The sequence below is a fragment of the Amphiprion ocellaris genome, chromosome 16, assembly GCF_022539595.1.
Source record: "Amphiprion ocellaris isolate individual 3 ecotype Okinawa chromosome 16, ASM2253959v1, whole genome shotgun sequence".
NCBI lineage: Eukaryota > Metazoa > Chordata > Actinopteri > Pomacentridae > Amphiprion > Amphiprion ocellaris.
The window spans coordinates 5989440-6016151 of NC_072781.1; the positions used below are offsets into that span (position 1 = coordinate 5989440).

Genomic DNA, 26712 nt, shown 5'->3' on the forward strand with positions numbered 1-26712 from the left:
CAATGTATGATCTCAGAATTTATGAAATATATTGTCTACACATTGTTGGCCTTACACATATGTATTAAGAAATACATTAAGTCCAGACTAAGATACAAGAAAGTGTTTGAACCTGAAACACTAAGAAAGCAACTCGTGAGTAGACATAGCTAGCAAAACTACCTTAAAGGATTTAATAAGATTTGACTATTAATCAGTCATAGCCTTGTCCACGTTCTAACGCTGCATTGCCATACAGGCACAGGTCAGCAGCAGGTGCTTGTTTGGCTGCTCTAACTGGGGCTTTTCCAGTATGCTTCCTGGAGCCAGTGCTAAACCAAAGCAACCCTTACTCCATCTACAATACTATGAGTGCAACTGAGAAAAAAGGTAATTAAAATAGTGTATGCATACTGATACTTTTCAGAGTTACCCATTTAATGTTGGGCACCTTCAGTGATTCTTACCTCTTTTGTTAGACCAGGGGCTGCCAGATCAGGTGGAGGACATGTGTCCTCTCCTGCCTTCTCTGGGACAGGCACTCTGGGAAGTGGAGGAATTGGCAGCAGCTGGTGCTGGAGCTCGCCAGACGCCATACATCCATGTCACAGAGGTCACCTTGCCCATGTTGTGCAGCTACATTTCCCATTGGTGGTACTGGGGCCCCGAGGGCCAGCCAGGCAGCTCAATCTGCACCTCTGTCATTCCTCAGCATGCTAGTGACCTACTTGGCCACATCCTCCGTATCATCCACAACCATGTGGGTGCTAGCCAGGGTGACTGGATGAAACAGCTGGCAGGTATTCTGGTCATCACAATCCTGTGCTTGTGGTGTGAACATATATATATATATTTCACATCAGTAATGAATGCTCTTAACATCTGTCGTTCATGTCTGTCAGTTTTTTCACAGCCCATCCTATGCAAAGCCCACACTGAGCTGTTAAAGAGCCACTTCCTGCCACTGATGGAGAAGTTGAGAAAGAGAGCGGAATGTGTGTCGTTAGAGGAGGAGCAGATGAAAGCCGAGGGGTGTTGTACCTCTGAAGCAGAGCTGCAGATACAGGAGAAGTTCACTGTGCTGGTCCGAGACCTCTATGCCTTCTATCCTCTCCTAATCCCGTTTGTGGATTCTAACCGGTAGGGCATTAACCAAAGGAACTTAGATGTGGAGAAGTAAGCCCATGTTCTGAGGCTAGAAACTCCAGTAGTAACTTAAAGTATTTATTGACTCAACTGAAAGTGAAACTTGTTTTACTGTATTTTATATGAGCATAAAACCTTTAAGACTCCAAATGTCCTGTGTTACTATGTCAGAATGATAAAACACCATGGAGATTGATTTCAACAGCCACAGGTAAATTATAACAGTAAAAAATACAGAAAAAATAACCATGTTTTGGGCGGTACAAAAAGAATAAAGCTCATGGCATTACATGCTTGTTTTAGTTATTATTTGAGGCGCATGTTAAGCTTTACAGGAGTAAATTCTGTGATGTTAATGTGTTTTGTTCCGTCTTGTTTCAGAGCCAGATGGCTGAAAGAGCCAAACCCGGAGGCTGAGCAGCTGTTCAGCATGGTGGCAGAGGTCTTTATGTTCTGGGCCAAATCTCATGTGAGAATGACACATAGTGTTTTTAAATTATTCTTTTCACGTCAACACTATGCAGGTGAATATTGGACCACATAAACCATTTTTTTCCACCTGTGTTTTTACAACAGAATTTCAAATGGGAGGAGCAGAATTACGTGGTTCAAAATGAAATCAACAACTTGGCTTTCTTAGTCAATAATGACAAAATGGCCAAGGTCAGCCATATTTATAATTTAATGTTTTGATTATGCATGCACTGATCTGCAAGAACTGCATCTGTTGCAGCAGTTGTATGGAAATCCCAATAATAGTAAACTGTCAAAAAGTTAAAATATCTTCACGACTCTCCAATACTCAGTTTGACCATGACAGGAGGAGGATGAAGCGGAAGGGGGATCGCTATTCCACACAAACCTCTCTCATTGTGGCTTCTATAAAGAGGCTGGTACCTGTGGGACTAAGGGTTTGTTTTCCAGTCGACCAGAGCCTGATCATGTTGGCTAAGAACAGTTTCTCTCAGGTCAGTTGTTAATGTGGACATTATCAATACTGAAGACCCTCTCCATTCAAAACTATGTTGCTTCTTTTGGATGTTTGATGGTTTCCTGCACAGTACAAAAATCATGCACATTTCACTATCTAGTATATTCAACGTTGGCAATTTTTTTCTTACTACAGAAGAATACTGAAGATGAGATCCGAGAGCATATCTTAAATTGCCTCATACAACTTCAGAATCAGGTAAGGGCTGTCTCTACATTGGGTGTTATAAACAACTGTACCGTATGCAAGTATAAATACATACCTCTGTGTTACAGCATATTATTGTGGATTATATTTGTTTGACTTGTACATAGTGGTTGTTTGAATTCCTCTTATGGACTATCCTTAGAGAACAAACACAGCATGTTTTGCATATTTTTTATACATTCTGTAGACATTCTGTGTATTCATTGACATGCTCGAGTACATGCAACTTTTAATTTGTGCAGTAAGTGTCTGGTAAATTAAACTGGAGAATGCTCTCGTAGCCTGTAAAATCCAAAGCTGTAATAATCCCAGTCAATGACTTATTGTTCATCAGAGACATGAATGTGACATTCTCGCCACACTGTATGAAATATGCATGCAGCATTTCCTTATTCATAAGTCAGTGATAACTATGTTTATTCATAAGTCATTCATTGTCATTAGCATACACAAACTTTTTAGAAAAGAAAATTGATCCTGATTTTGCATAGCCCTTGAACCCTCCTTTGTTGGTTTAATGAAGTTTTTTTTGCTGTGAAATGGTGGGCAGTAAGACTTCATTGTTGTTCATTGTATGATAATTCAACCAAGGAAATTAAAAGCAATAGAAAAAAGAACATTCAGGACAACAGCTTGATTCCTTTATGATGTTTATTCGCCCACTAATCTTATTCAGTCATTCTTTCGTGCATTTTGCTGTGTTAAAGGTGGTTGATAATTCTTTTTTTCTCATTGCAATAAATCTTATTTTCCTGAATTAAGGACCCCCTTCAGAATCCTTGTAAAAATATTTGACTTGGCTGGCTGAAATGTCCGCATCTTGGTACAAAAGAAAGAAATAAGTCTTTTTTTTTTTTTTTTTGGTTTGTTTTTATAGGCATCAAACAGTTTGTGGCAGGAGATCATTGCAGAACATCCCACTCACCTTGGGGCCATCGATGATGCACAAAGGACTGTAGACAGGATTCTGGAAATAGGTCGAGTCCTTTATTACCTGGACCAGGTGAGCTTTTCCATTCTATAGAAAACAAATCCCTTATTGAGTATGAACAGAGTCCCCATTCTTTGCTTTTGTGTCCACTGTAAATAACAGGACATTGAGCGCATCCATCCTCTGCCGTCATACAGTAAAGAATCGTGTATGTTCAATAAAGTGAAGACACCCCTGGTGGGAGTTTGTGTTGCTGATGTGTCTTTTTCTATCTGTAAATTCTGCCAAGAGGATTATCTTTTATGAACATGTCTTTATCTCTAACTTCAGGATGGGTGTAACATAGAGCTGCACTTTAGAGTAATTTCAAAGAGCTGTTTTTTTTTTTTTTTTTTAATACAGCCCAATAGTACCTCTGGACTCCTCTGTCTTGTTCAATGTTGACTTGAAGGATTGAATACAATTTTTTTTGGTAAATTCTGTCAAAACTGAAGTTGTTTTTGTTCACCCAGAAAGTCTGCACATGCAGATTAAGACATATATGAGCCTAAGGTCCTTAAATAAAAACCTGCTTGCTCTTCCTATGTCTACATTTAAGACAAGAGGGGCCTGTGCCCTTGATGCCTGTTCACTGGAACTCTGGAATGAGCTGCCCAAGGAACTCAGGCTCACCAAATCAGGATATTCATTTAAATCACTTCTTAAAACTAATTTCTATCCCCTAGTATGTGAACAGTAATAATGGTAATTTAGCTGTCTTTGCTTTTGGGTTCAGGTGGAACACCCGCAGAGAAGTAAAAAACCTGCATGGCACAAAGTCTTGTCTAAACAGAGGAAACGTGCAGTGGTGGCCTGCTTAAGGATGACTCCCCTCTACAATCTACCCAGGTAAAAACACCTCAGTACACACAAATGCTTAGCACCCACAAAATTGCTCTTAATTGTCAGTTTAATTGCTTATTAAGTATTGGAGAATGTTTTTCACTAAATGAGCCCTGACAGAGGTAGACCATATAAATTATAGGTCTTGCAGGCTTTAGTTTACTTTTGTGTGACTAGTTCTGTCAGAACTTCTGAAATTATTCAAATTTTAACTTCAAGAGGAAGAAGGAGGCAGGAAATATAATACAATGAAAGGTAAAGTTAGTTGTGACTTACACTGTTTTGGAGTCAGATGTTTTTCAGTTCAGGCCGTAGTAAGAGTACCACCATGCAACTACAGACTTTTTTAAAGGTGTGTAAATGACAGCTCTGCCCTGTGTAGAAGGCACCACTGTGATGGAGAGGTAATGTAAAACCTAATTAGGCTTCAGAGCCACATACAGCCATGTCAGGTCCAAAGGGAAACTACCATTAGCATATGAAAACCCTGTGGCTCTGTGTGCTTTGCAGGTGATACAGGAATATTATTTTGGTGTTTGTATCTTGTGAATTATGGCTGTAGTGATAGCGCTCTTTGCTCTCTGGTGGAAATAACATCCATCACCGTGGATATTTACAAGAGCCCTTGATGAAGGAAATAATGGATTGAATGAAAGCTCTTCTAATATTTCTTAGTGTTTGCCTGTGCTCTGTGTTTTTCTAGTGTTCTATTTGCATTTTTTAAATGATGATAAGAAAAATGCAAATCTCTTGTTTCTTCACCCTTTCCTCGTCTTCTTCAGGCACCGAGCTGTCAACCTGTTCCTCCAAGGCTACAATAAGTCCTGGATATCAGCTGAAGACTACAGCTTTGAGGAGATACTTGTAGAGGATTTAGCTGTGAGTCTAAAAGGAAGCAGTGAAAATATGTCTGTAATATACATACAGGTGAAACTGTCTTATATTTTGAATTGTCTTCAGGTTTGAAACTCAACATTCTGCCACACTGAGTTCTTGTCCAGGAAATCAATCTTAAATCTTACCAATTTAACTTAGATAAACCAAAGCCTTTCGGCAGCTTTTGTGGTTTTGTATCTATAGTTCCATAGATTGCTCTTGGCATATGAAAGATTTTACTAATAATATACATAATGCACATCCAAAAATTAGCCTGAAACTGTTTGCAATTTTGAGCTACATTCAAATTGTTGTCAACCAAATCATATATTTGAGAAGCTACTGCTACTTTACAGTTTTTGAAACTTTTTTTTCTTTTCTAATATTGGAGCCATCTCAGCACTAGATACACCCAAGCAAATAGAATATGTGTGTTTGAGTATACTTCGTTTTGTTTGATTGTCAGGATGCACACACTACATATTCTGGTTAGAAGTAGAACATACTGTACAGACTTCAGGCAGCATTGGCAGAATGATGAAGTGCATGCCGACTGTAGACTGTTGTCAGCTTAACACATTAAACATTTAAATTTGATTGAAAACATAAATCAATATTTCCAATTTTGAATATGTTTCTGTGATGCAGATCTCTTAAATTCAAAATAGTTCTTTTTCTTTGTGCATATGAACATTATCATGCAGTGTGTGTTTGCAAGAGAGCAAACGTGCAGCGTGTACACGTTAGTCAGCTACCAGAAGCTGTGGATGGTCAGTGTGTGACACTATTTATGGCCACACAAGTCGCCTGACTCTCTCTCTCTGGATTGCAGAAAGGGGAAGTGATAGAACTGTGTGGAAGTGACAAAGGGGAAGAAAAGGATATGGAAGAAGGTGCCAAACCAATCGATCCCCTCCTACAACTCATTACACTCTTCAGTCGAAGTGCCCTGACGGAGAGCAGGTGTGTGTGTTCGTTATAAAAGATCGCATGCAGTAAAAAAAAATCCAGTCTGCTCTTATTACTGGTCAAACCCATCACCTGGAACGTCAATACTAAACTGGTCAGGAGCGTATTTTTTCTTTTGTGCAGCATCTGTGGCCATCTTTCTCTAAAAGCCTGAAATCTGTTTCAGTTCTTTCCAGGGCCTCAAATCTAAGCCCACCCTGCAGAAATGTTTGCAAATACTATGCATTTTGTCTTCTGCATTATTAATCTTCAATGCGACTGCCCGGACATGGATGTAAAATGGTTGCATTCTGTATCCAAACACTGCTGACAGTGTTTTGATGTATTGCGGCATTCAACAATGTAATCAACTGACCAGGTGTTTCCAGGATGCTGCATCTGTCCATAACTTGGCATACAGTAATACTGTCTCATTTGTTTTCCTTGTTCACAGTAAACATGGAAATGACAGCCTCTATGAGTCCTATGCTGCTATTATGGCCAGGGTAAGAAAATGCAGAGAATTATCTCATTAGTGAGATTTAAATGTTTGTTCATGTGTTGCAATGAAATGCAAATTATGCATTATTTTACTCAGTTGTGTGCAATTTTATTACTCCGCCAAGGAACGTGGCAGAGATACGTGATAATCGGCATATGTTTGTCTGTCTGTTAGTCTGTTAATCTGTCTTTCTGTGCACAACGTTACTCACAAACGGAATAATGGATTCCATTTTTTCAGGGAAGTTCAGAAATGATCACCTCATTAGGTTTTGGCAATGATGTGGCTTGTAGTCTGGATCCACGGATTTGTTAAAGATTTCTGTATCATTGCGAGATAGCGGCATGGCGTCATTGTAACTATGATGACAAGTGAACACGACATCAGCTGCCTGCTGATGATTGCGATCCTACTACAAATCGACTGCTGCGGACTTTTCGGGACTGATCTGTCTGAAATCATACAACGACTGAGGAGCCTTGGCGAAGTACTGCGCTCTCCGAGTGCTTTTCTTGTCTGTGTTGATACACCGTCAGGAAGTTGTGCAGTGATATAGTATTAAATCATTTTCTGACTTCTGCAGGCTGGAAAAAAAATCAATTTGCAATAAAACAAAAACTCCTAGTCAGAAGCAAGGTGCCGTGAAATTGTAACTTTTGTATTTATCCTATGAGGATTTACTGGATTCTTTACCTTTTCTTATATTATGCCCTTGCTTTGTATGTTTGCTTTCCTAGAGTTGTTGCAGAGAGGAGGATGACGGTGAAGAAGAGGAGGTGGAAAGCTTTGAAGTGAGTGAATGGACATTAAAAAATGCATGCTTCATTATAGCGTTTAATGTTTTTTTTCCCTATTTTTTTCTACTGTGGCCCTAAAAACATTATTGAACATTTTAAATTGTGTTTTATTATTATTATTATTATGTCTTTTCTATCAATTTTGTACAATAAATACATGAATGGATATTTCTGTGGCTCAGGAGAAGGAGATGGAGAAGCAGAAGTTGCTTTACCAGCAGGCTAGGTTGCATTGTCGTGGAGCCTCTGAGATGGTCCTGCAAACCATCAGTGCCAGCAGAGGTGGGAAAGCTGAACAACTGAAGCAAATCGCTCATGTTTAGTGAATGCTGGACACGTTCAGTAGTTGAGAAGTGGTGCTTTTCTTTGTAAATCAGATAATGCTCAACTGACTTGAAGAACCATTGGTGAATTAGCCATTTAGTGTGCTTCACCCCTTTCTTCAACTGTGCATAATTCAGCAATAATCTTAGGTGTCAATATTGCATATCCTGTTTTTGGTAAATTCCAGGTATCATGGGCTCCATGATTGCCCCTACAATGAAGCTCGGTATTGCTATTCTCAACGGAGGGAATGCCACTGTTCAACAGGTATGATAATGCATTAGCCTCTCCCTAAAACTGTAAAAGTTGTCGAATAAACTCTACAAGCCCTCAAGGTGCCTTGTGGTTTTTGATACTAAGGCAACAGATCTTTTAAGTCCTGCAAGTTGCAATTTAGATCAGACTTGTTTCTGCACTCTCCCTGACAAAACACCCTGTCACTGGTTGATGGTTTGTCCCTCTTTGCCTGCTGTCGGTACACCAGCAGCACCTCATAAGCTTTGCTGTTTCAGTGATGCTCTGACCCAGACCTCTGGTCATTATGATTCAGCCTTTGTCAAAGTCTTTAAATCTTACCATTTCTCCTGCGTCCAACACCGAGAGTCAACTGTTCACCTACACTTTTGTAACATTGCTGCTTTTCATTTCATCTCTGAGTGGTTATAATATTTTGGCTCACTGGTGACTAAAAGTGGAGCTTTCCAAGTCGTGACTCACTGCAGACATATCATTTGCTTAGAGGACCTTAACTTCCTAAAATTTATATTTTTGTTCAAATGAAGGGCCCTCTTCAGCATATTCAAATCACAACAATTTACAATTCAGTGTCTTTTCACAAAGATGGTGTCTTGAGAAAGAGACACTGCAGCCAGCAGGATTATAAAAGATCATTTTAAGCTAATCACATCTGCTTTAGATGAGAGCCCGTTCCATTTATCAGACCTTGTCTTTGATTCCTTTGTCTGACAGAAAATGCTGGACTATTTGAGGGCGAAGCGAGATGTTGGCTTCTTTCAGAGCATGGCTGGACTCATGCGGTCATGTAGGTGAGTGAATGTAGAAGAAAGTCCTGTCAGATGTCACAGAGGCTGGGCAGGCTTTGTATGCTGAGTGATAAAATGGTAAGAGTGCAAAAGCGTTGCTCATCCTTTTGTGTGTGTGTGTGCTTCATTTTTTTCTATCCAGTGTTCTGGATCTGAATGCATTTGAGAGGCAGAACAAAGCAGAGGGATTAGGCATGGCCACGGACGAGAGCTCAGGTACTGTATTCAAATGGAAATAAAAAAAATCCATTACTATGAATCCATGTCACATCACAAAAGCCAGCTGTGAGATCTCTGGCCTTGAACATACTCTACATTCACACTCCAAATTCCTGTTGTTTTCTTTGTCTTGAATAATAAACAGATATCTCCCTTTACTTCATTGTCACCAAATTTTTGTATATCTTACCTCTTCCTATATTCTGTCATTCATTCTGTTAAACCATCACTGTAGTGTTACTTTAATCCTTTTTCTTTATCCTTTCATTTATTGCCTTTTTCTGCCCATTTTTTCCCCCCAGGAGAGAAGGTGATGCCTGACAAAGACATAACCTGTGATCTATTCCGTTTCCTGCAGCTGCTCTGTGAAGGACACAACTCAGGTTATTTGTCCTATTCTTTTATCAATGTACACACTGTCACAAAGCTCACAAAAGTCTGACATCTTTGAAAAACAGAAGACCACATTTTGCAACGCAAAAAAATTTGAAAAAATAAAGCAACGTTTCTTGGTTAAATTGCAAATATGGTCTCTAAGCACTGATTGCTGCTGTGGTGTCACCCATTGGTTTTCTTCCATTGTCAATCAAGACATTATGATTGTTAAATACAATCCAATGCTTTTTCCACAAGCTCACCACACTCATTTTATATTGTATATTTCTGTGTTAGATTTCCAGAATTACTTGAGAACACAAACAGGCAACAACACCACTGTCAACATCATCATATCCACTGTGGACTATTTACTAAGAGTACAGGTGAGCATATTGTGATCGGTTTTCCGTTGTGATGTTGGACTAAAGAAGTAAACTAAGCTGTCCTGGTTTCTATTTATTGCTGAGAGCTGTCTGTAGAACCAGAATGATTTAATGATTCCTGTAACTTTTTACTTGGGTACAGTATGAATACAGGTCCATCTGTTGACATTTACCGTAAACCTAAAGACAAGCATCACAATGAATCTACTTGGAAATTCTGTTTTGTCTTAAAAAAAGCAGTTTTTTGCGCTAATGAACCCTTTTTTCCTGTGCCACACTACAGGAGTCAATCAGTGACTTCTATTGGTACTACTCAGGGAAGGATGTAATTGATGAACAAGGTCAACACAACTTCTCCAAGGCCATCGAAGTGGCCAAACAGGTCTTCAACACGCTCACCGAGTACATACAGGTCTGTCAGTTTCCATTACATGTTCTAGTGGCTTTCTTGTATTATTCTATGAGCTCTTAAGTGTAGCAGCTGCCTAAATATATACAGTACTCATCAAAAGCCTCAGGCACCGAAAGTAAACGAATGATCCTTTCAGAAGTACTGCCTCTTCATACAAATTGCAGTAAACTAAATAACCGAAATCAATTCAATGCTCGACTGACTCAGTTATGTTGACATCTGGCCTCTGAGGTGGCCATACCATTTGTTGCAGTACTGCTTGTAATTCTTGTCACTGAAAAAGGTGGTTTAGGACTCTGGCTGTACGCTTGGGGTCGTCGTCATGCTGGAGAATGACTGTTGTGGTTTGATGCCTCCCTCATAGTACACTCTAAGAATGGCTGAGAATTTAAAGTGTTTATATATGGGCATCTGAAGTGACGTTTCCACAGTATTTCCACTAGCAGCTCACAAGATCAGTGTGTTCGTCCAGGGCCCGTGTACTGGGAACCAACAGAGTCTAGCTCACAGTCGTCTCTGGGATGCCGTTGTGGGGTTCCTCCATGTCTTTGCCCACCTGCAAATGAAGCTGTCTCAGGTATAGCTCATTGATCCACTGACACGGAGATTGAAGTAACTTGAGGTGATACCGTAGGGTTTCTACCCCAGCAGTCCTCATTTCTGTCTGCTTGCAATGTAAATATAAAACATGCCTCTGGTAATGTGCCGTCTTAATGCATACAACATAAGATGAAGACATGAATAGTAGAGTTTGCTAAAAGTGTAGCTGTAAATACATTTTGTTGTATACAGGATTCAAGGCAAATTGAACTTCTGAAGGAGCTCATGGATTTACAGAAGGACATGGTTGTGTTTTTGCTTTCCATGTTAGAAGGTAAAAAGCAGCTGTTGTTTTGTTGTTTATGACAACAAATGGGTTAGTTATCAGTTCTCACAAGTTTTCTCCTTCTTTCAGGTAATGTTGTCAATGGAACTATTGGGAAGCAGATGGTGGACATGTTGGTGGAATCATCGGGCAATGTGGAGATGATTCTTAAGTTCTTTGACATGTTCCTCAAACTTAAAGACCTCACGTCTTCAGATGCCTTCAGAGAGTATGATCCTGATCGTAAAGGCAACATAACCAGGAAGGACTTCCAGAAAGCCATGGAGAATTGCAAGCGTTTCTCCCAGACTGAGACTCACTTCCTGCTTTCCTGTATGGAGACTAATGATGGTGACATTGTGGATTACGAGGCCTTTGTAGATCGTTTCCATGAGCCAGCAAAAGACATCGGCTTCAGCATCGCTGTCCTTCTTACCAATTTGTCCGAGCACATGCCCAATGATTCAAGACTGAAAACATTCTTGGAACTGGCAGAGTGTGTGTTGACATACTTCCAGCCCTATTTAGGACGCATTGAGATCCTTGGCAGTGGGAAACGCTTTGAACGTGTCTACTTTGAGATCAGTGAATACAGCCGCACACAGTGGGAGAAGCCACAGGTCAAAGAGTCCAAAAGGCAGTTCATTTTCGATGTGGTCAATGAGGGTGGAGAGAAAGAGAAAATGGAGATGTTTGTCAATTTCTGTGAGGACACCATCTTTGAGATGCAGCTTGCTGCTCAGATATCGGGCTCTAACACTGGAGAGAAGTGTGCTGGGAAAGAAGTGGAGGAAAAGTGCAAAGAAGAAAGTCTGGACAATAAAGGAATGTTTTTCTTGCATTTTTGGTGGCTGTTGCTGACATCTCTGCTTTCTGTGAAAAACCTGAAGACTCTCATGAAGATGACTCTAAAGGATGTGCTCATGTCAGTTGTTTTATTCCTCAGATTGATTTGTATGGCTCAGGTCAAGTGCATTTGTGTTGTAACTCGCAGCATCATGTATGTGCTATACATGATCTTCGTTAGCGGTGGGCTCATAGAGGGAGCCAAAAGGGCGAGGATATCGGACTTGCTTGGTGGGATCCTGGAACCAACTCTTGATGAGGTCATGGAGGTGCCAAGTGGTGTGGATCGTCTGAGGAAGTGCTCTGCCAGTTTCTCGTCCCAGAGAGAATTGAGGGAGGTTGGGCAGGTGGCAGCTGTGACCTCCCCCAGAGAGGTGGATGTACTGTCAGACATATTTGGGCTCAAACTGAAGAAGGAGGAAGGTCAATATAGATTTATGACACAAGACCTCACTGCCAGTCTCACTGACCTGTTCAGCACAACCTCCAGAACAATTGCCACTGCTGATATTTCTGACAAGCATCCGACATCGGTATGAACTGAGACATTTGTCATGTTTTATTTTTCTTTATTGCTCATTGTGTTGTATTTCTTAGAAAGTTTTATTTTGCTAGTGTGTTTTTGTGTTCAGGCTTAGCGCTGTTCTTTGCTTCTACTGCTTCGATAATCTACTGATTGATATTAAGGTTTTTGATTTTTGTTTTTTGTTTTGTTTAAATTTTCTGACACCAGTTTAAAGACCACACGGCCACAGAGGAAACAGCTGAAGATGAGAAAATGTCTGAATTAGAGTGAGTCTCTTGTTTCCCCATCAAATCATCTAACAGGGATTTTTAACTTCTTTATAAAACTGTATTAGATCCTAAACTATTTGAGGTAGGAAATGTACTGAAATTAGTGGATGGTGGGTTCAAAACCACTAAACAAGTATGTTAAATTCAAATCAAATTAGGCAATTACATATAAAACAGCTTGGAAATCAGAACAGCTAAAAATCTGATGTCATCATTCGAGACATACCAAAATAAAGCTCTTTGGCCTTCCCCCTATTTGTGTATGGATTATTTGCAGAGGGAAGAAATCTGAGAAGAAAACCGGGAATAAGAAAGCAGAGGCAAGATGGAGAGCTGAGAAATGTCCTTATAGGTCAAAGGAACCACAGAACCAACATTCTGCCCTCTGGGAGACGATAAGCACTCATAACAAGAGCCTGCTGGTAATGTACAAGCACACTCAACATGTTTGTGCATGCATCCATACACATTCACACATAAGGATGCTTGCTTTCATCCACTTACATTTGCATACATATGAACAGCAGTATACAAGCAGAAGACACCTGAATGTTTCTCCCTTTTTTCCCAGAACTGCTTTGCGAGGAATTTTTATAACATGCGCTTGCTGGCTCTTTTTGTCGCCTTTGGAATCAACTTCATCCTGCTCTTCTACAAGGTGAGAGTGTGCTTGTGAGAGAAGTATCTGTACTTGTATGTTTCCTTTTTCTGTTGCTTTATACTTACACAACACTACATTTCAGAGATATGACATTTCTTTACTGCATGTATCTGACAACTGTAAGTATTTCTCGAAATTGTATTTACTAGAAATGGTATGTACAAAACGCGATCATCGCAGAAAACACTTTTATAAACTATGCTACACCAGTCACTGAGCCTGCAACAACTGAAACAATAAATTTTAGCTGCACACGAATGCTTTAGTTTAATAATCAAATGCAGGGGCCATTTTTCTGCAGGTTCTTCTACTTTTGATATTCAAGCCACATTTTCTACTAATAATTGTGTACTTTCAGTTAAGAAAATTACAAATAGAAGACATGTATTTGTAGTGTTAATATTTTAAGAACGTAGTAGTGCTACTTTTACTTTGTAGAGCTTCAAAGTAGTTCTTCCACAACTGCAAATGATAGATGTGTTAGATGCTTTTTAATGATTCACAAACAAAGGGTTTAATTAAATTAAAAGAGCTCCTATATATGATCAAACCCATGGTCTCTATTGACTGAAGTTTGACATTGTTGAATTGTATTGCAAAAGAAAGTTTCTAAAATTTTGCCATAGACATGTCCTCTGCGTTCAGTGAAGTTACTTTATTTTGCTGTCTCCCAGGTGGCATCTTTCCCTGTATTGAAAGAAGAGGAAGAAGTGATCACATCTGTGTATAGTGAAGAACTGAACTCAGCTTCTGAAGATGACAGAGTTTATTTTGTGCTGGAAGAGAGCAGTGGATACATGGAGCCCTGTCTCCATTTCCTGGCTGTTGTACACACAATCATCTCCTTCTGTTGTATTATTGGTTACTATTGCCTGAAGGTAAACCGGTTCCAGAATGCACTTTTGAAATGAATTCCTTTCACTTTATTAACCTTTTGATGCGTAGACCACATGAGGAGATACCCATTTTCCATTGGATTTGGGTCACTTTTGACCCAGGTTATGCATCAGAGGGTTAAATCAGTTTCTTTCCATCGTACAGACATGGAGTACATTTTAAAACTTGTGGGGGGGGATTGAAAGTTTCCCCATTTTCGTATCAAAAGCACGCTTTTCCTGTTCTGAGATTTTAAGTTTTGCCAGTTTATGTGATGTGTTTGTTCAAAGAGACAAGTGATTACTCTGGAGCTTTTGATTGAAAGGTACCACTGGTGATCTTCAAACGTGAAAAGGAGGTGGCACGAAGGTTGGAGTTTGATGGGCTGTACGTGACTGTGCAGCCCCCCGAGGAAGACATCAAAGGGCAATGGGACCGACTGGTCATTAACACACCGTATGTTCATAGCCTCATCATGTTGTCATATTAACATCTGATGCCATATTAATAATAAATAAAACCTGGTTTATACCTTAATTTTGGGAAATCTGCTGATGGCCTCGTCATATGACAGGTTTTACAGAAATGTTTCACTTAGTGTTGGTTCATTTTCCAATCAAAAATTTTTCTTTATAAATATGTGCAATACTTTTTCTTTATCTTTTTAGGTCATTTCCAAGCAATTACTGGGATAAATTTGTGAAGAGGAAGGTAAGGTCTTCAGAGGACTGCAGCTTAGATTCTGTATAGAAAATTATAAATTATACAGTATTCTATTCTGAATGTGCTTATGCATGTATGTAATTGTGTGCGTATTTCACGCAGTGACAGTGCATCAAGGAACCAAATGAAATTTAATGAACCGTTTAATGGCAGGTGTAATTATTCCCCTGTCAAGAAAATGGTTTTGTTGTCTCTAGAGACAGTGCAACACTTTTAGCCTCCTCATTCACATTGCCTCTTGTGTTACAAAGAGAGCTAACGTTATTTGTTTTAAGCAAACCTCCATTGGTCTTTCTTTTCTTTTTTTCGCTGTTTATGAACATTTTAGATGACTTTGAGAATTTTCAACTCTCCAGTAATGCACTGCTTGAAAGGAACACTGTAGGTGGGTTAAAGCAAATGAAAATGGCTTGTTCTGCTCGTTCACTTATCAGAAGAAGAAGAACCAGTTACTGAAATTTCCAACTTTTCAAAATGTTTGCAAAAGGAGGAGCCCTCCTCTACTGCCCTCATCAGAAAAAAATGTCTGGGAAGATAATCAGCCACTACTTTTAAAATATATTCAGATTATTTCAAATAATCTTGTTTTTAAAAAAAAAAAAAAAAAAAAAAAAAATCTCTTTTCCACTTTTATTGGCATCTTGTTTTAGGTTTGATTTTATTATTCAGCAAGTTTTCGTTCTCTTAGCAATACAAATCTGGCCAAAAGGCGGATGGTCTGAATGGGGCTCATGCACTATGAAGAAATAGCAATCAAGAACTCCCACATGAAAGTAACAATTTAACACGTTTTATGAAAGAGATGTTTTTGACTTTGAATTTTATCAGATTGGCATCTTGAAGCACTTTCACTTTCCCTCTGGCTTTTTGCCACTGGGTTGCAATTGGTCTGTATGAAGTATAGTTAGCCTTCCCACATTGCATTTCATACCCCGCATTGCATCATTTTAAGAGCCTGCAATAAAATCGATACTCAAGTCCTTCTGGTAATCCACATTTAAGTTTGGAGGTTTGCAATATTGCTTACCATACTTTAAAGTGCTTGTGTTTCTTATACTAAAATGGGCCCTGTAATAAAGCTAGATGTGATTGGCTCTTGTTTTATTTTAAAGTAAGAGACATAAAGTTTCATGGAACTGACAGCACAATAAGGAGTAACTCTGCATCTATCATATGATTAAGTTAAGTAAATATTCTCTAGCTAAGATACATTGTGTGCACAGATTGTAGTAGATAGGTAAGGAGTAAAATATAAACCTAGATCAATACTAATTATTTATATACTGTAAAATCAGCATTGCCATCAGTCATTCACGCAACCCCCTTTGCACTATAGAGGAGGAGCACAGCCATTTAAGTCGTGTATCTACAATCCAGGTATCATAAAATCTCTCTCTGTTTTTTTATTTAGTAGTTCTTAAAAGCAGCACTGTCACCTAAAGTGTCATCTCATTATAGCACAGACTGTTCTGAAGAATTCAGCCAATCACATACGCATTTTTATCTTCATGCCATCCTCTATTCAGATGAACATGCGCTGAAGAGACAGTTGTTTTAGTCACTATGTTTACCCGTCCTTTTGCCTTGTCAGGTGATGGATAAGTATGGAGACTTTTATGGCTGCGAGAAGATCAATGAGCTCCTGGGTCTGGACCAAGCTGCTTTAGACTTCAGCTCTGAGAGAAAAGAAAAGAGGAGGTTCAAGAGAGAGACTGCCTGGAGTGCTCTGTGAGTAGAGAAAGCATTAAAAAGTGCCAGCCTCTGCGAATCTCTGTCCTTATAACGATCCATGGGAAACTGCAGATATCTCGCATGTCATTTATTTTACATTCTGTGCAGTTTCAAACTAAATTAAGTCTAGATTATTAAAAAAAGATAGCATTTTAATATATTTCCCCCCTTTTTATATGTGCGTTAAAAGACAGGAACTTCAAAAAATCGGAAATTGTGTTTTTATTTCTCTATAGCATATTCATGGCAAATAATTCTAACCTGTGGAAGGCATTATAGTACACAGTTATCTAAACAGCGATACCCAAAGTAACTTGCAGTGATGGCAGCAATGTGTCGCACTTCTCTGGAGGATACACACCACCTGGTACCAACAAAAAAACTATGAGTCAAATGTGGAAATCAATACAGCCTATTCTCTAATGTATTTTGCTGTAGAGATGAATGGGACTGCTGATATCCACTAACACCACTGGCTTCTTTACTCTTATGTTCAGCTCTTGTGTGGGCCTTGCTCGTAACACCTTGAAATAAGATGTCAGATAAGTTCTTATTAATAGTGTATGCCTTTTTTGATTATTTCGCTAATATTATGTATGTGTTTGTGAGGATGTGCGTATGTGTGTCCTGCCTAATGGATGACCAGAAAAAAAGTAGGTTGTATGACATTAGTTTGTACTTGAGGAAGAACAGGACGTTCTGAGAAGAGGCCACTTGTCAGACAGACCCTTTCACAAAAGGCAGCATAGCTCAAGGGTCTGATTTTAGCAATGGACATGCTGACCTGATTTTTTGGGTTCTTGTTGTTATGTATCGTTGTGATAATGCTATTTATTTCAGATTTAACTCCATTGACGTGAAGTACCAAATCTGGAAACTGGGAGTTGTGTTCACTGACAATGTAAGTTTCGTCGCGTCTAATATTTTATGGCTTGTTTATGCCTGCTTGTTCCTACGAAGCAAAGATAAAGGTGACACATCCTGCAATTAATGTTAACCGATAATATAATTTATGACTGAGCAGTGGGTGTAAAACATTTCTGATATTTTATGACTTATTCCTGATTTGTTTAATCTATTGTCCTACTGTGCTGAGATTCTGTTTGATACAAATGCACATGCTGCAGAAGTGATGGTGGTAATATCCTGTGATTCTACCTTATCTAAAATACACATTTGTCTCTATCTGTCCTGGTAATCTATATTGCCTGTCCGTGTTTGTCCTTGTGTGCGCTCACAGTCCTTCCTGTACTTGGCCTGGTACATGATCATGTCTGTTCTGGGCCATTATAACAACTTCTTTTTTGCTGCCCACCTTTTGGACATCGCCATGGGCTTTAAGACACTTCGTACCATCCTTTCCTCTGTCACACACAATGGGAAGCAGGTGTGTGTGCCTGTTATTGTATGTGACTGTCAGCCCGTCTTTAAATCTCTGTCCATCTGTCTCTATGTGTGTTCATACGTGCAGTTAGAATGCATGTGATGTTTGCTCTCACAGCGTAGGGTTATATTGGGGCTTTTCCAAGATGAAGAAGCGCATTAAAGCCCATCTGCCTCTCTTTCCTTGTTGTGATTTTTTGTGTATTTGTGTGTCTGTGTCAGTTGGTCCTGACCGTGGGCTTGCTGGCGGTTGTGGTTTATCTCTACACCGTTGTAGCCTTCAACTTCTTCAGAAAATTTTACAACAAGAGCGATGACGACTCCCAAGACATGAAGTGCAATGACATGCTTACTGTGAGTTACATGTGCATATTGACACACAGACTTGCACACTTTGTTTCACCGTATACATCTACCTTTATCTACACACTCTATCTCTTTATCTTTCTAACACAAAGACAGCCACACATGTTGTTTTCTTCCTCCAGACTGAAAGAGGTAGAGAAGCATTCTCACAGTGATCCTCGCTGCTGACTTGAGAGCAGCTTCTTGTCTCAGCCCTTCCACTACTTTTTCACAAAATGATGGACATATGGATAGAAAAACAGCCCCTGAAGCCTCAGCATAGCTCTTTGTTTGGCCGTTTGCAACATTAGCACCCCACCGTCTGCTCTATTCTAATGCCGGCTCCACTGTCACTCACATACACAGGCGGATGGACAGCGATAGCATTTGAATAAAACCCTGCTATTACATGAGGCAGGGAATATTGCATTAAATCCTCAGTCTCACTCACTATGTTGTTGTTTATGATCGACTTTTAGCAGCACTAATTTACAGTCCCTTTCTCATAACTACAGTACCACAGTATTTTGTAGACAACTGCACTGCAACCTGACAAAAATCAGAATCCATAGATAACCAGAAGACGGCTCATTGTCTACTGTTTTGAACTGAAGTAGAAGTAGAGAACATTTTCAAATTCAAATGTTTCTTAAAAGTTTAACTGTCAATTTTGACTTTGCTTCTGTTCATGTTCCTTGTGGAAAATATCATCTTTGACACGTAAAAGCACAGTACAGTCCTGGCTAGACAACCTGATTGTTAATTCTTCTTGCCTCATGCTCTTACATGCAGCTCCTTGTGGGAAAACACTGTCTGAAGTGAAGAATATTGATTAAAAAAAACCTTGTTATATTCTGTATAAAAGTGCTGCCTCTCTCAAACTTTAAAATGCTCCCAAAAAGCAGCCCCCATGGAGACAGCAATGAAAATACATAAAAAATGTGGAAATAAAATGTGTTTTCTTTCAGTGTTACATGTTCCACATGTATGTGGGAGTGCGTGCGGGTGGCGGCATTGGGGACGAGATCGAGGATCCTGCTGGAGATGAGTTTGAGGTGGAACGAATCGTCTTTGACATCACGTTTTTCTTCTTTGTCATTGTCATCCTTCTGGCCATTATTCAGGGTAAATCACAGACACTGAATTTGTTTTGCAAGTACAGTTAAGCTTGAAAAAATGCTTGCATGCCTTAACATGTATACTGCACGTCTTTCCCAGGACACACACAAGTAGAATTTATTCGCAGCCTTCAACCGGAATTCGTTTGATGAATTTTTCATGCGGGTTTGGAAAACGGGCCAAGTGTATGTTTATTCCACTGAGTCCTTAAGTTTCACTGACACCTGTCATTCACACGCAAGCACAGATGAGCACAAGACACACAATTCTGTCTTTTTTCAGGCTTGATAATTGATGCCTTTGGAGAGCTGCGAGACCAGCAGGAACAGGTGAAAGAGGATATGGAGGTGAGATCTGACTCTTTCCGACACACACGAACACACACACAAACAAACACCGTCTCCATGTTTAAACAGACAAGCACAGTAGCTGTTTATACTATTCCAGCAATTTGAATAAATTACATATCAAGTTTGTACAATAAGTATAAATATCCTGAAAGTATCCGATCCTCCTAAGTGTCATCCTAAAAAAGACACTGCAGCCATGCTGATTCAGCAGCAGTTTCACTTGTCATCAATTTGTATGTACGACTAGCTGTAACTTAAGTGCACGTGAAGAGCAGATGTAGATTAAGTCACTGGTTGTGGGAGCTCATGTCACAGCAAACAATGCTATCATTAATGAGAGGAGAGCATTATCGCCTTTTCACTGATGATTAGCAGCAAGTCATTACAGAAAGTTTATTCTGGGAAAAACAAATCCCTGGTATTCAAAATCAATCTATCCAGTGTAATTGGCATGCATAGAATGTGCATTTTAAAGAAAACCTTCTCTGGCGACCGTTTCAGTCATTTTTTGCTCTGAAATTTCAGTCTGTGCATCTTCCTTTATTTGTGTTTGCATAGAAATGCACTGACGGTTGTTTTAAGTTAAAGAATATATATTTATTTGCAACTTAATAAGTAAAGGATAGATGCAATAACAATTAACAATATTTTCCTCTTAAATATTATTCCATAAATTGTATTTCTCACAGATATTATTCCATAAATTGTATTTCTCACAGTTACATGTGAAGTTTGTTCTCGTGGAGCCTGTGGACCAGTCAGCCATGGCTTCAGCTGCAGTGAATAAACTCTCCTGAATCAGACAAGTAATATTAAAGGAGAGAGGCAGACTGAAACTTAGCAGCAGGCAGAAAACAGACGAATAAGCCCAAAGGAGCAGGAGAAGCAGGCAACTAATCGAAGGTTAGACCTTTGATTACCAAACAAGGCAGCACAGATGGCCTTCCAAACAATGGTGAACTACCCTCTGAAAATGAAGGCTGCTCATATGATTTCACTCAATGCATAGTTGTTATGGTCACTGACATTTGGCAAATGCACAATAGTCAGCATCTGCTCTTCTACATCCACAGAGAAAACAATAACAAATGAATAGTAGTAGAGAGCTGCGGTTCAGTCGACTGCAAAACAGATTCAGAAGGAATTCAAGCAAAAGCAATATGTTTTTACAGATTGCTGAAAGCTGAAGAGAATAGAAGCAAGCAGGGGGTGTGTAAGGATTATGAATAGTGCTGTTATGTTCATATATTAGACAAATTTTTTCATTGTTTTTCTGACATCAGACATTAGTATGTGATTTCATGTAGTCTTTATAAAATGTCTTTTACACTGTGTCCCCCGAAAAATGCAACAGTGCCGCACATTTCACACCTGCTTTTCCAGATGTTAAACTTCAGATGCATTACGCTCAGCTACACGATATATCAGGTTCAGTTGCCTCTCATATTTTTATCCCTGAAATACATATTGCATGAACCTCAAAACACACATTGTAGCATCGCAGTCACAGTTCCAGTGCAAAAAAATGGAAAAAAGTAATTAGACTACTTAGAATCCTGAAAATGTTGCAAAGCCTCAGTGAAGTGCCCCTCTGCGTCCTATGAAGGGAGTATGAGGTTGTTGTCATTTTGTCTTTTTCTTTTGTGGGCGTCCTTTGAGTGCCTAAGTGGGAAAATATGAGGTGTCATATTGTTGTGCCAGCAGACTAAATACCATGTTTGAGTCACAGAGCACTAAAACAAGATGCCTTAAGGTTTGGATTTTAGTATTTTATGTTTCTAATTTGCTGTGGAGTGTGTCATGTTCGTACAAGCCTCTTTCACCAATCATTACATGTCTTACATCTCTCCTCCTGCAGACCAAATGTTTTATATGTGGGATAGGAAATGAATACTTTGATACAGTCCCTCATGGCTTTGAGACTCACACTCTGCAGGAGCACAACTTGGCCAACTATTTGTGAGTTGAATCATCCTCAGTACTTTTATGTGGGTTTGTCATCAACTTAGGCGAATAATTTTACAAATACTAAAACTAACTTCTGCAAATGTGGCTTAAACACTGGTTGTTTGTCATGTGGAACTTGTGTAAATGTTGTGCATGATTTACCATCACTGAACCTAACGAAAAGCAAACATTAAAAACCACAGTCACACCTCTATCAGTCAATTATTCATTGACTTGGCTGCAGAATGATATTCCTATAAAACTTTGCTGCCATAATTTCTGCAATATGTTTTGTTGTTGTTGTTATTTTGTATTATGGTCTAATAACCTCCTTGCCTAATGGTGCACAGTTTTTCACTAATGTGCATCAACTAACATCATTTTACTGGGAGATTTCTAATAACAATCCAGCAAAAATTCTGAACACCTCATAGAATAATGACGTGTGCATGGGACCAGACTGTAGGCTGAGAGGAAGCAAAAAATCCTGCATATGTTTTGTCTTAAAACACCGACAAGCCTCAACACCATACAAACAGTGTTATTCAATCTCAAATCATTAGGAGCCTTCCACTGTGAAATATTGAACAAGTAGAATAAATAATCTCTAATTATTGGTGAGTTAAATACAAGAAAACAGTTGAAGCTATTATGAAAAGTCTTTGACCAGAAGGCAGCCACTGATGTTTTGTGAACCATATGTCACAATAATACAAAACAAACATGTAAAATACTTTTTAATATGAAAAATGTGGTGGACTATTACCTCTTATTTTACTGAATAAATTCCCATACTTATTGAAAGAGATAAGCAGCTACTATTAATATACATGTACTCACACTTTAACTTTCTGCACAGAGTCCAGCTTGTGACATTGGTCTTGGAAGCCAATTTTCTTCCCACTGGAGCACAAAACAAGAGAATCTATTTTGATCCTTTGAAAACAGTTCCCAATATGATCATGGGAACACATTTGCTTTTTAATATGGATGCAAATCAGAGGTCACCGAGCAGAAATTTTTCTAATAGATGGAATGACGTAACATAGAAATTAACAAGTAGAACCCAGTGGATGCAACTGCTGAACTCTGCCTTTTGTACTCTATATTGAGAAAAGTATGATCTAAAACAAACTACTATATAGACTATATTGAGAAAAACCTGACTGAGGAAATGCTTGTGTGTGGCATTAAAGGCAGAAAAAATTACCCCAGTCAATCATTAAAAATGTAATGGCAAAAAAGTGATTATCATTTTCTCGTTACCATATACCAATGAGTCGATGAATACCTGTTCATAAAGGTGCTTCTCCTGAAGGTCTTGTTGTATTGCACGCTGTTGCTACGTCAATAATTGCCACTAGCAAGACCTTATTGAGTCAAATTAGTATGGATCCCTCAGGATATGTTTGCATCCTCTGACTGATGGACTCTGGCCTGCTCATGACTATGTATGCTGCTGCTTCATGTGACATTTTTGGCTCACCTGTTAAAGGTCTACAGACTGAAACGTCACTGTTGGTAATTTAATAAACTGAATGATCAGTACATGTCAGCATCTCTTGCTTCTGGTCAATCATCAAATATCCACAAGCAGTAAACTGAATATTTTTTTTGTCCAAATACAGCGATTACGTACACGGTGTTTGTATTTTTGCTGGGAATAACTGCATCTGTTACTGTCACATTCAACGTACTTGTGCACAGACTTAATTAAATGCTAAGATTTTCTCCGCATGTGTTTCTCTCCGTATCAGATACAAGTATGTTTGAGAGATTTTACAATTTGCTACATGATTGCCTCTTCTGTGTCCTTGCAGATTTTTTCTCATGTACCTTATTAACAAGGATGAAACTGAACACACGGGGCAGGTATAATAGTTTTTTTCTTGTGTTTTATCGCATCGTCCAAATAAAACTAGGCGTGTGCTTTTAAAGCTCCTGAACGATTCTGCTGTCGATGACAAGATCACATTGCTGTCCATCCTTTCACAACGCCTCCTCCGCGTCTCAGTGATTTCTAGCATTTGGCATGATAATAACAAAGCTGTAGCGTAACCTTTCTGAATAAGACAGAATCAGCATTCACATGGCCTCTCAAAAGCCTTATCACCTTTCCTGGAACGCATATTTTATGACAATATGCATCCCAGCCATACCTCTTATGATTACAGTTGCTCTCAAGAAACATTGTAGAATGAAGACTATATATTTAAAAAGGAATTGAATTGGGCAAGCATTTTAGTTCATTGGTCTTGTTGCTGTCACATATTGTACGTGACCTGTTACAGAGACCTACTTCAAGAGCAGCGTTTTCTCTTGTGTTTTTATATCTATTAAAGGGATGTGAACCCGAATAGATGATAATTCTAAATCCTCACAGTCCAATGCAAAAATAACAGTATTTCGAATGGAATGCTGCTGAATTGATGAAAAACAATACATTTTTTTAAAAGGCTAAAACATTTTGTCCAATTAGACAGAATTTCCAAATCGACTACGATCCTGGGACTTGTCTTTAGTTGGGTCAGTATATAAATGAGGGACTTTTGAAGTCCATAGGATATATCTTGCATACATTTTCATTAAAAGTAAAAAAAAAAACTAATGTTTTTTATGTTCATTGTGATCATGTCTTTACAAATTCCATAATTATTTATTGAAACACTCACTTATTAATAAAAAATGACTGGATATCACTAAAATGTCAACTAAATAACTGTCCGAATTTAATAACAACCACCTTCTAATTAGCTAAACAATAATAAAATGAGCTCATTCAAAAAATGTTTTGATTGTGATATTTTCATTAAGTTGAGATGTTTATTTCTTGGCAATACATCAAATTGTATATGGAAAATAACAAATTATATCTGTGAAATCACTTCAACTAAGTTAGCCATTACAAAAACACCTCTCAAGGAAATGTGTTAATTCCAGATCACATGACCTGCTGCACATGATGTCATTTCCTCCTGAAGAAAAGACTGGCCAGACCCCAAGGCTTTCTGAGTTATTTAATATAAAGTAGTGTGTGAGTCTAGTGTGGATTTATGGCATGTCAACAGTTTTACTGCAATATCTTTATAGATAACTTTCTATTTCAATTTTACTCAGTTGTATATATAATATTCAGAAGAATCTTTCTGTAAAAATGCCATGTGGTGTTTGGTTATAGACGGCCATGTTGATTTTAGGTCTGAAAATAGCAAAAATGTCAACTATGATACAAAAAATCTCGCAATTATATATTGACCCAGTTGACTGTATTCTTTCAGCAGTTTATTCCTCGCAGGTGTAGATCAAAAAGGAGCTCCTAGGTGGAATGTGTGAAATGTTTCTCTGGCATGCTAGACACAAAAATTGAATATGTTAAAAATTTAAATAGTGTTGCCTTCTGTGGACACTGTTTAGACGGTTATTCTGCTGACCCGATGAGCTCTCCGTCAAAGAATGTATACATTTGATGTAGTTAATGACTTGAAGGTAAATTATCACTCTGTTGACTTTGCCAGGAATCCTATGTGTGGAAAATGTACCAGGAGCGTTGCTGGGAATTCTTTCCTGTGGGAGACTGTTTCCGTAAGCAATATGAGGATCAACTGGGATGAAGGGAAATCTAAGACGGTCTTAAGCCTCCCTAGATAGTGTCATTACATCGAAGCTGTCTTCATTGATGACCTTGGACTCACTAAATTACCTTGAGTTTGTGTGTTTCCACTATATTGATATTAGATTTTGGAGTGATTTTTACCCTCAAACATCATTATTTTTGAATTATATTGATTAAATTACTTCGAAAAATAGATTGATGATCACTTATTTATGTTATGTTCCTAAATTAATGTTTGTTTTGGGAATCCTGTGGGTAGGAAGTTCCTCATTTTGGTGTTTATTTTAATAGTCTACAACAGAAGTATTTGCCATTTTATGCTTCATTATCGCACACAGTCAAAGCCAGAAATCCAAATTCACTTCTGCAGCATTTTGCTAGCTGGATATGTCATTTTTTTTTTTTTTTTAATTGATTTGTCTTTCTAATCACAGCCTCCCATCCCTTTCCCCCTGTGTGACGTCCAGATAAACACTCTCCCCCTGGCATTTGCTCTGCTTTCACCTTCCTCTGTTTCTTGAGGTTCTTTTTTCTTATCTGTCATCTCTACAGGATCCTTCTCTTCCTACTGTCTTCTTGCTTCTTATTCTCTTTTTTTCCCCCCTCATGCCTCATATTGGACTCATTATTGGCTACAGTATATCACGCCCCGGTGCTCCGATGGAAATGTCGCCAAAGCAGTAGATCATCGAGCTTAACGACATGATTGACAGCTGCCTCTAATGGCCAGTAAAGCCTTTGGAGAATTCTCAGGTTTAACTCACTGATTAAAAAGAGTGCAGCGAGTTTTGTTAAACTGTTGATACGCGCTGACTTTAACAGCGGGATGACAAGCGTGGGAGGACCTCCTACAGATATTGTCCTCATTATGCAAAGGTCAGACACTGAGCTTAGACAATTCTGCTGCTGATATGTATTCATGTTGCTTTTGAGTTATGACCTGAGAGAATATGGTGATACTGTAACTCAAAAAACATACTACAGGTAAAAGATGAAGAGATCTCACTTTTTCTGTGAAATGAAAGGTTTTAGATTGTTCTTGCATAGATATAAATCTTAAGAATTTGCTGAGTGGCTAGTCTAATAGTTAAATTTGTAAAATTACAGCTCTACATTGCTGCATTTTATCTGTTTAAGTTAAGGCTAAGCTGGGAAAACGTTGTGGTTTTATAGTATTCCAATGTTTTTTAAATTCATTTTCCTTGATTCAATGCTTATAAAAGGAGTGTAAAGGTTGTTATGAATACTTTTAAGGAGATTTTATGCAGCACCAAAAGCACCGTTTCATACTGCTATTATCTTTAACTAAGCTCGCCTTCAAGACTGTGCCCCTGTTTAAGATTCATAGGGTTCATAGCTGCCAGCTCTTGAGCTACAAGAGAATGGACATAGTTGATCAGTCGCCACATAAGTCTTAGAGCAGAGGAGGATTGGGGGAAA

The 26712-nt window shown here is 38.7% G+C and overlaps 1 protein-coding gene across 1 annotated transcript in view; it reads left to right on the plus strand.

Moving 5' to 3' along the window:
- Nucleotides 1–25775, plus strand: part of ryr2b (ryanodine receptor 2b (cardiac)) — a 64653-nt gene extending 38878 nt beyond the window's left edge. Inside the window, exons 67-104 of the mRNA XM_023289765.3 lie at nt 239–369; nt 459–779; nt 882–1119; nt 1507–1594; nt 1702–1788; nt 1932–2093; nt 2252–2314; nt 3201–3326; nt 4030–4142; nt 4919–5015; nt 5845–5975; nt 6415–6466; nt 7200–7253; nt 7442–7541; nt 7771–7850; nt 8553–8629; nt 8769–8842; nt 9148–9228; nt 9518–9606; nt 9890–10018; nt 10491–10595; nt 10811–10892; nt 10974–12262; nt 12463–12521; nt 12802–12946; nt 13096–13182; nt 13860–14063; nt 14387–14517; nt 14730–14772; nt 16376–16512; nt 17356–17416; nt 17756–17902; nt 18121–18252; nt 19212–19368; nt 19645–19709; nt 21571–21671; nt 23480–23531; nt 25175–25775. Of these exons, the coding sequence (XP_023145533.2) occupies nt 239–369; nt 459–779; nt 882–1119; nt 1507–1594; nt 1702–1788; nt 1932–2093; nt 2252–2314; nt 3201–3326; nt 4030–4142; nt 4919–5015; nt 5845–5975; nt 6415–6466; nt 7200–7253; nt 7442–7541; nt 7771–7850; nt 8553–8629; nt 8769–8842; nt 9148–9228; nt 9518–9606; nt 9890–10018; nt 10491–10595; nt 10811–10892; nt 10974–12262; nt 12463–12521; nt 12802–12946; nt 13096–13182; nt 13860–14063; nt 14387–14517; nt 14730–14772; nt 16376–16512; nt 17356–17416; nt 17756–17902; nt 18121–18252; nt 19212–19368; nt 19645–19709; nt 21571–21671; nt 23480–23531; nt 25175–25270 (5386 nt within the window). The 3' untranslated portion in view covers nt 25271–25775. The remainder of the gene's footprint in view (nt 1–238; nt 370–458; nt 780–881; nt 1120–1506; nt 1595–1701; nt 1789–1931; nt 2094–2251; nt 2315–3200; nt 3327–4029; nt 4143–4918; nt 5016–5844; nt 5976–6414; nt 6467–7199; nt 7254–7441; nt 7542–7770; nt 7851–8552; nt 8630–8768; nt 8843–9147; nt 9229–9517; nt 9607–9889; nt 10019–10490; nt 10596–10810; nt 10893–10973; nt 12263–12462; nt 12522–12801; nt 12947–13095; nt 13183–13859; nt 14064–14386; nt 14518–14729; nt 14773–16375; nt 16513–17355; nt 17417–17755; nt 17903–18120; nt 18253–19211; nt 19369–19644; nt 19710–21570; nt 21672–23479; nt 23532–25174) is intronic.
- Nucleotides 25776–26712: the final 937 nt, after the last annotated feature.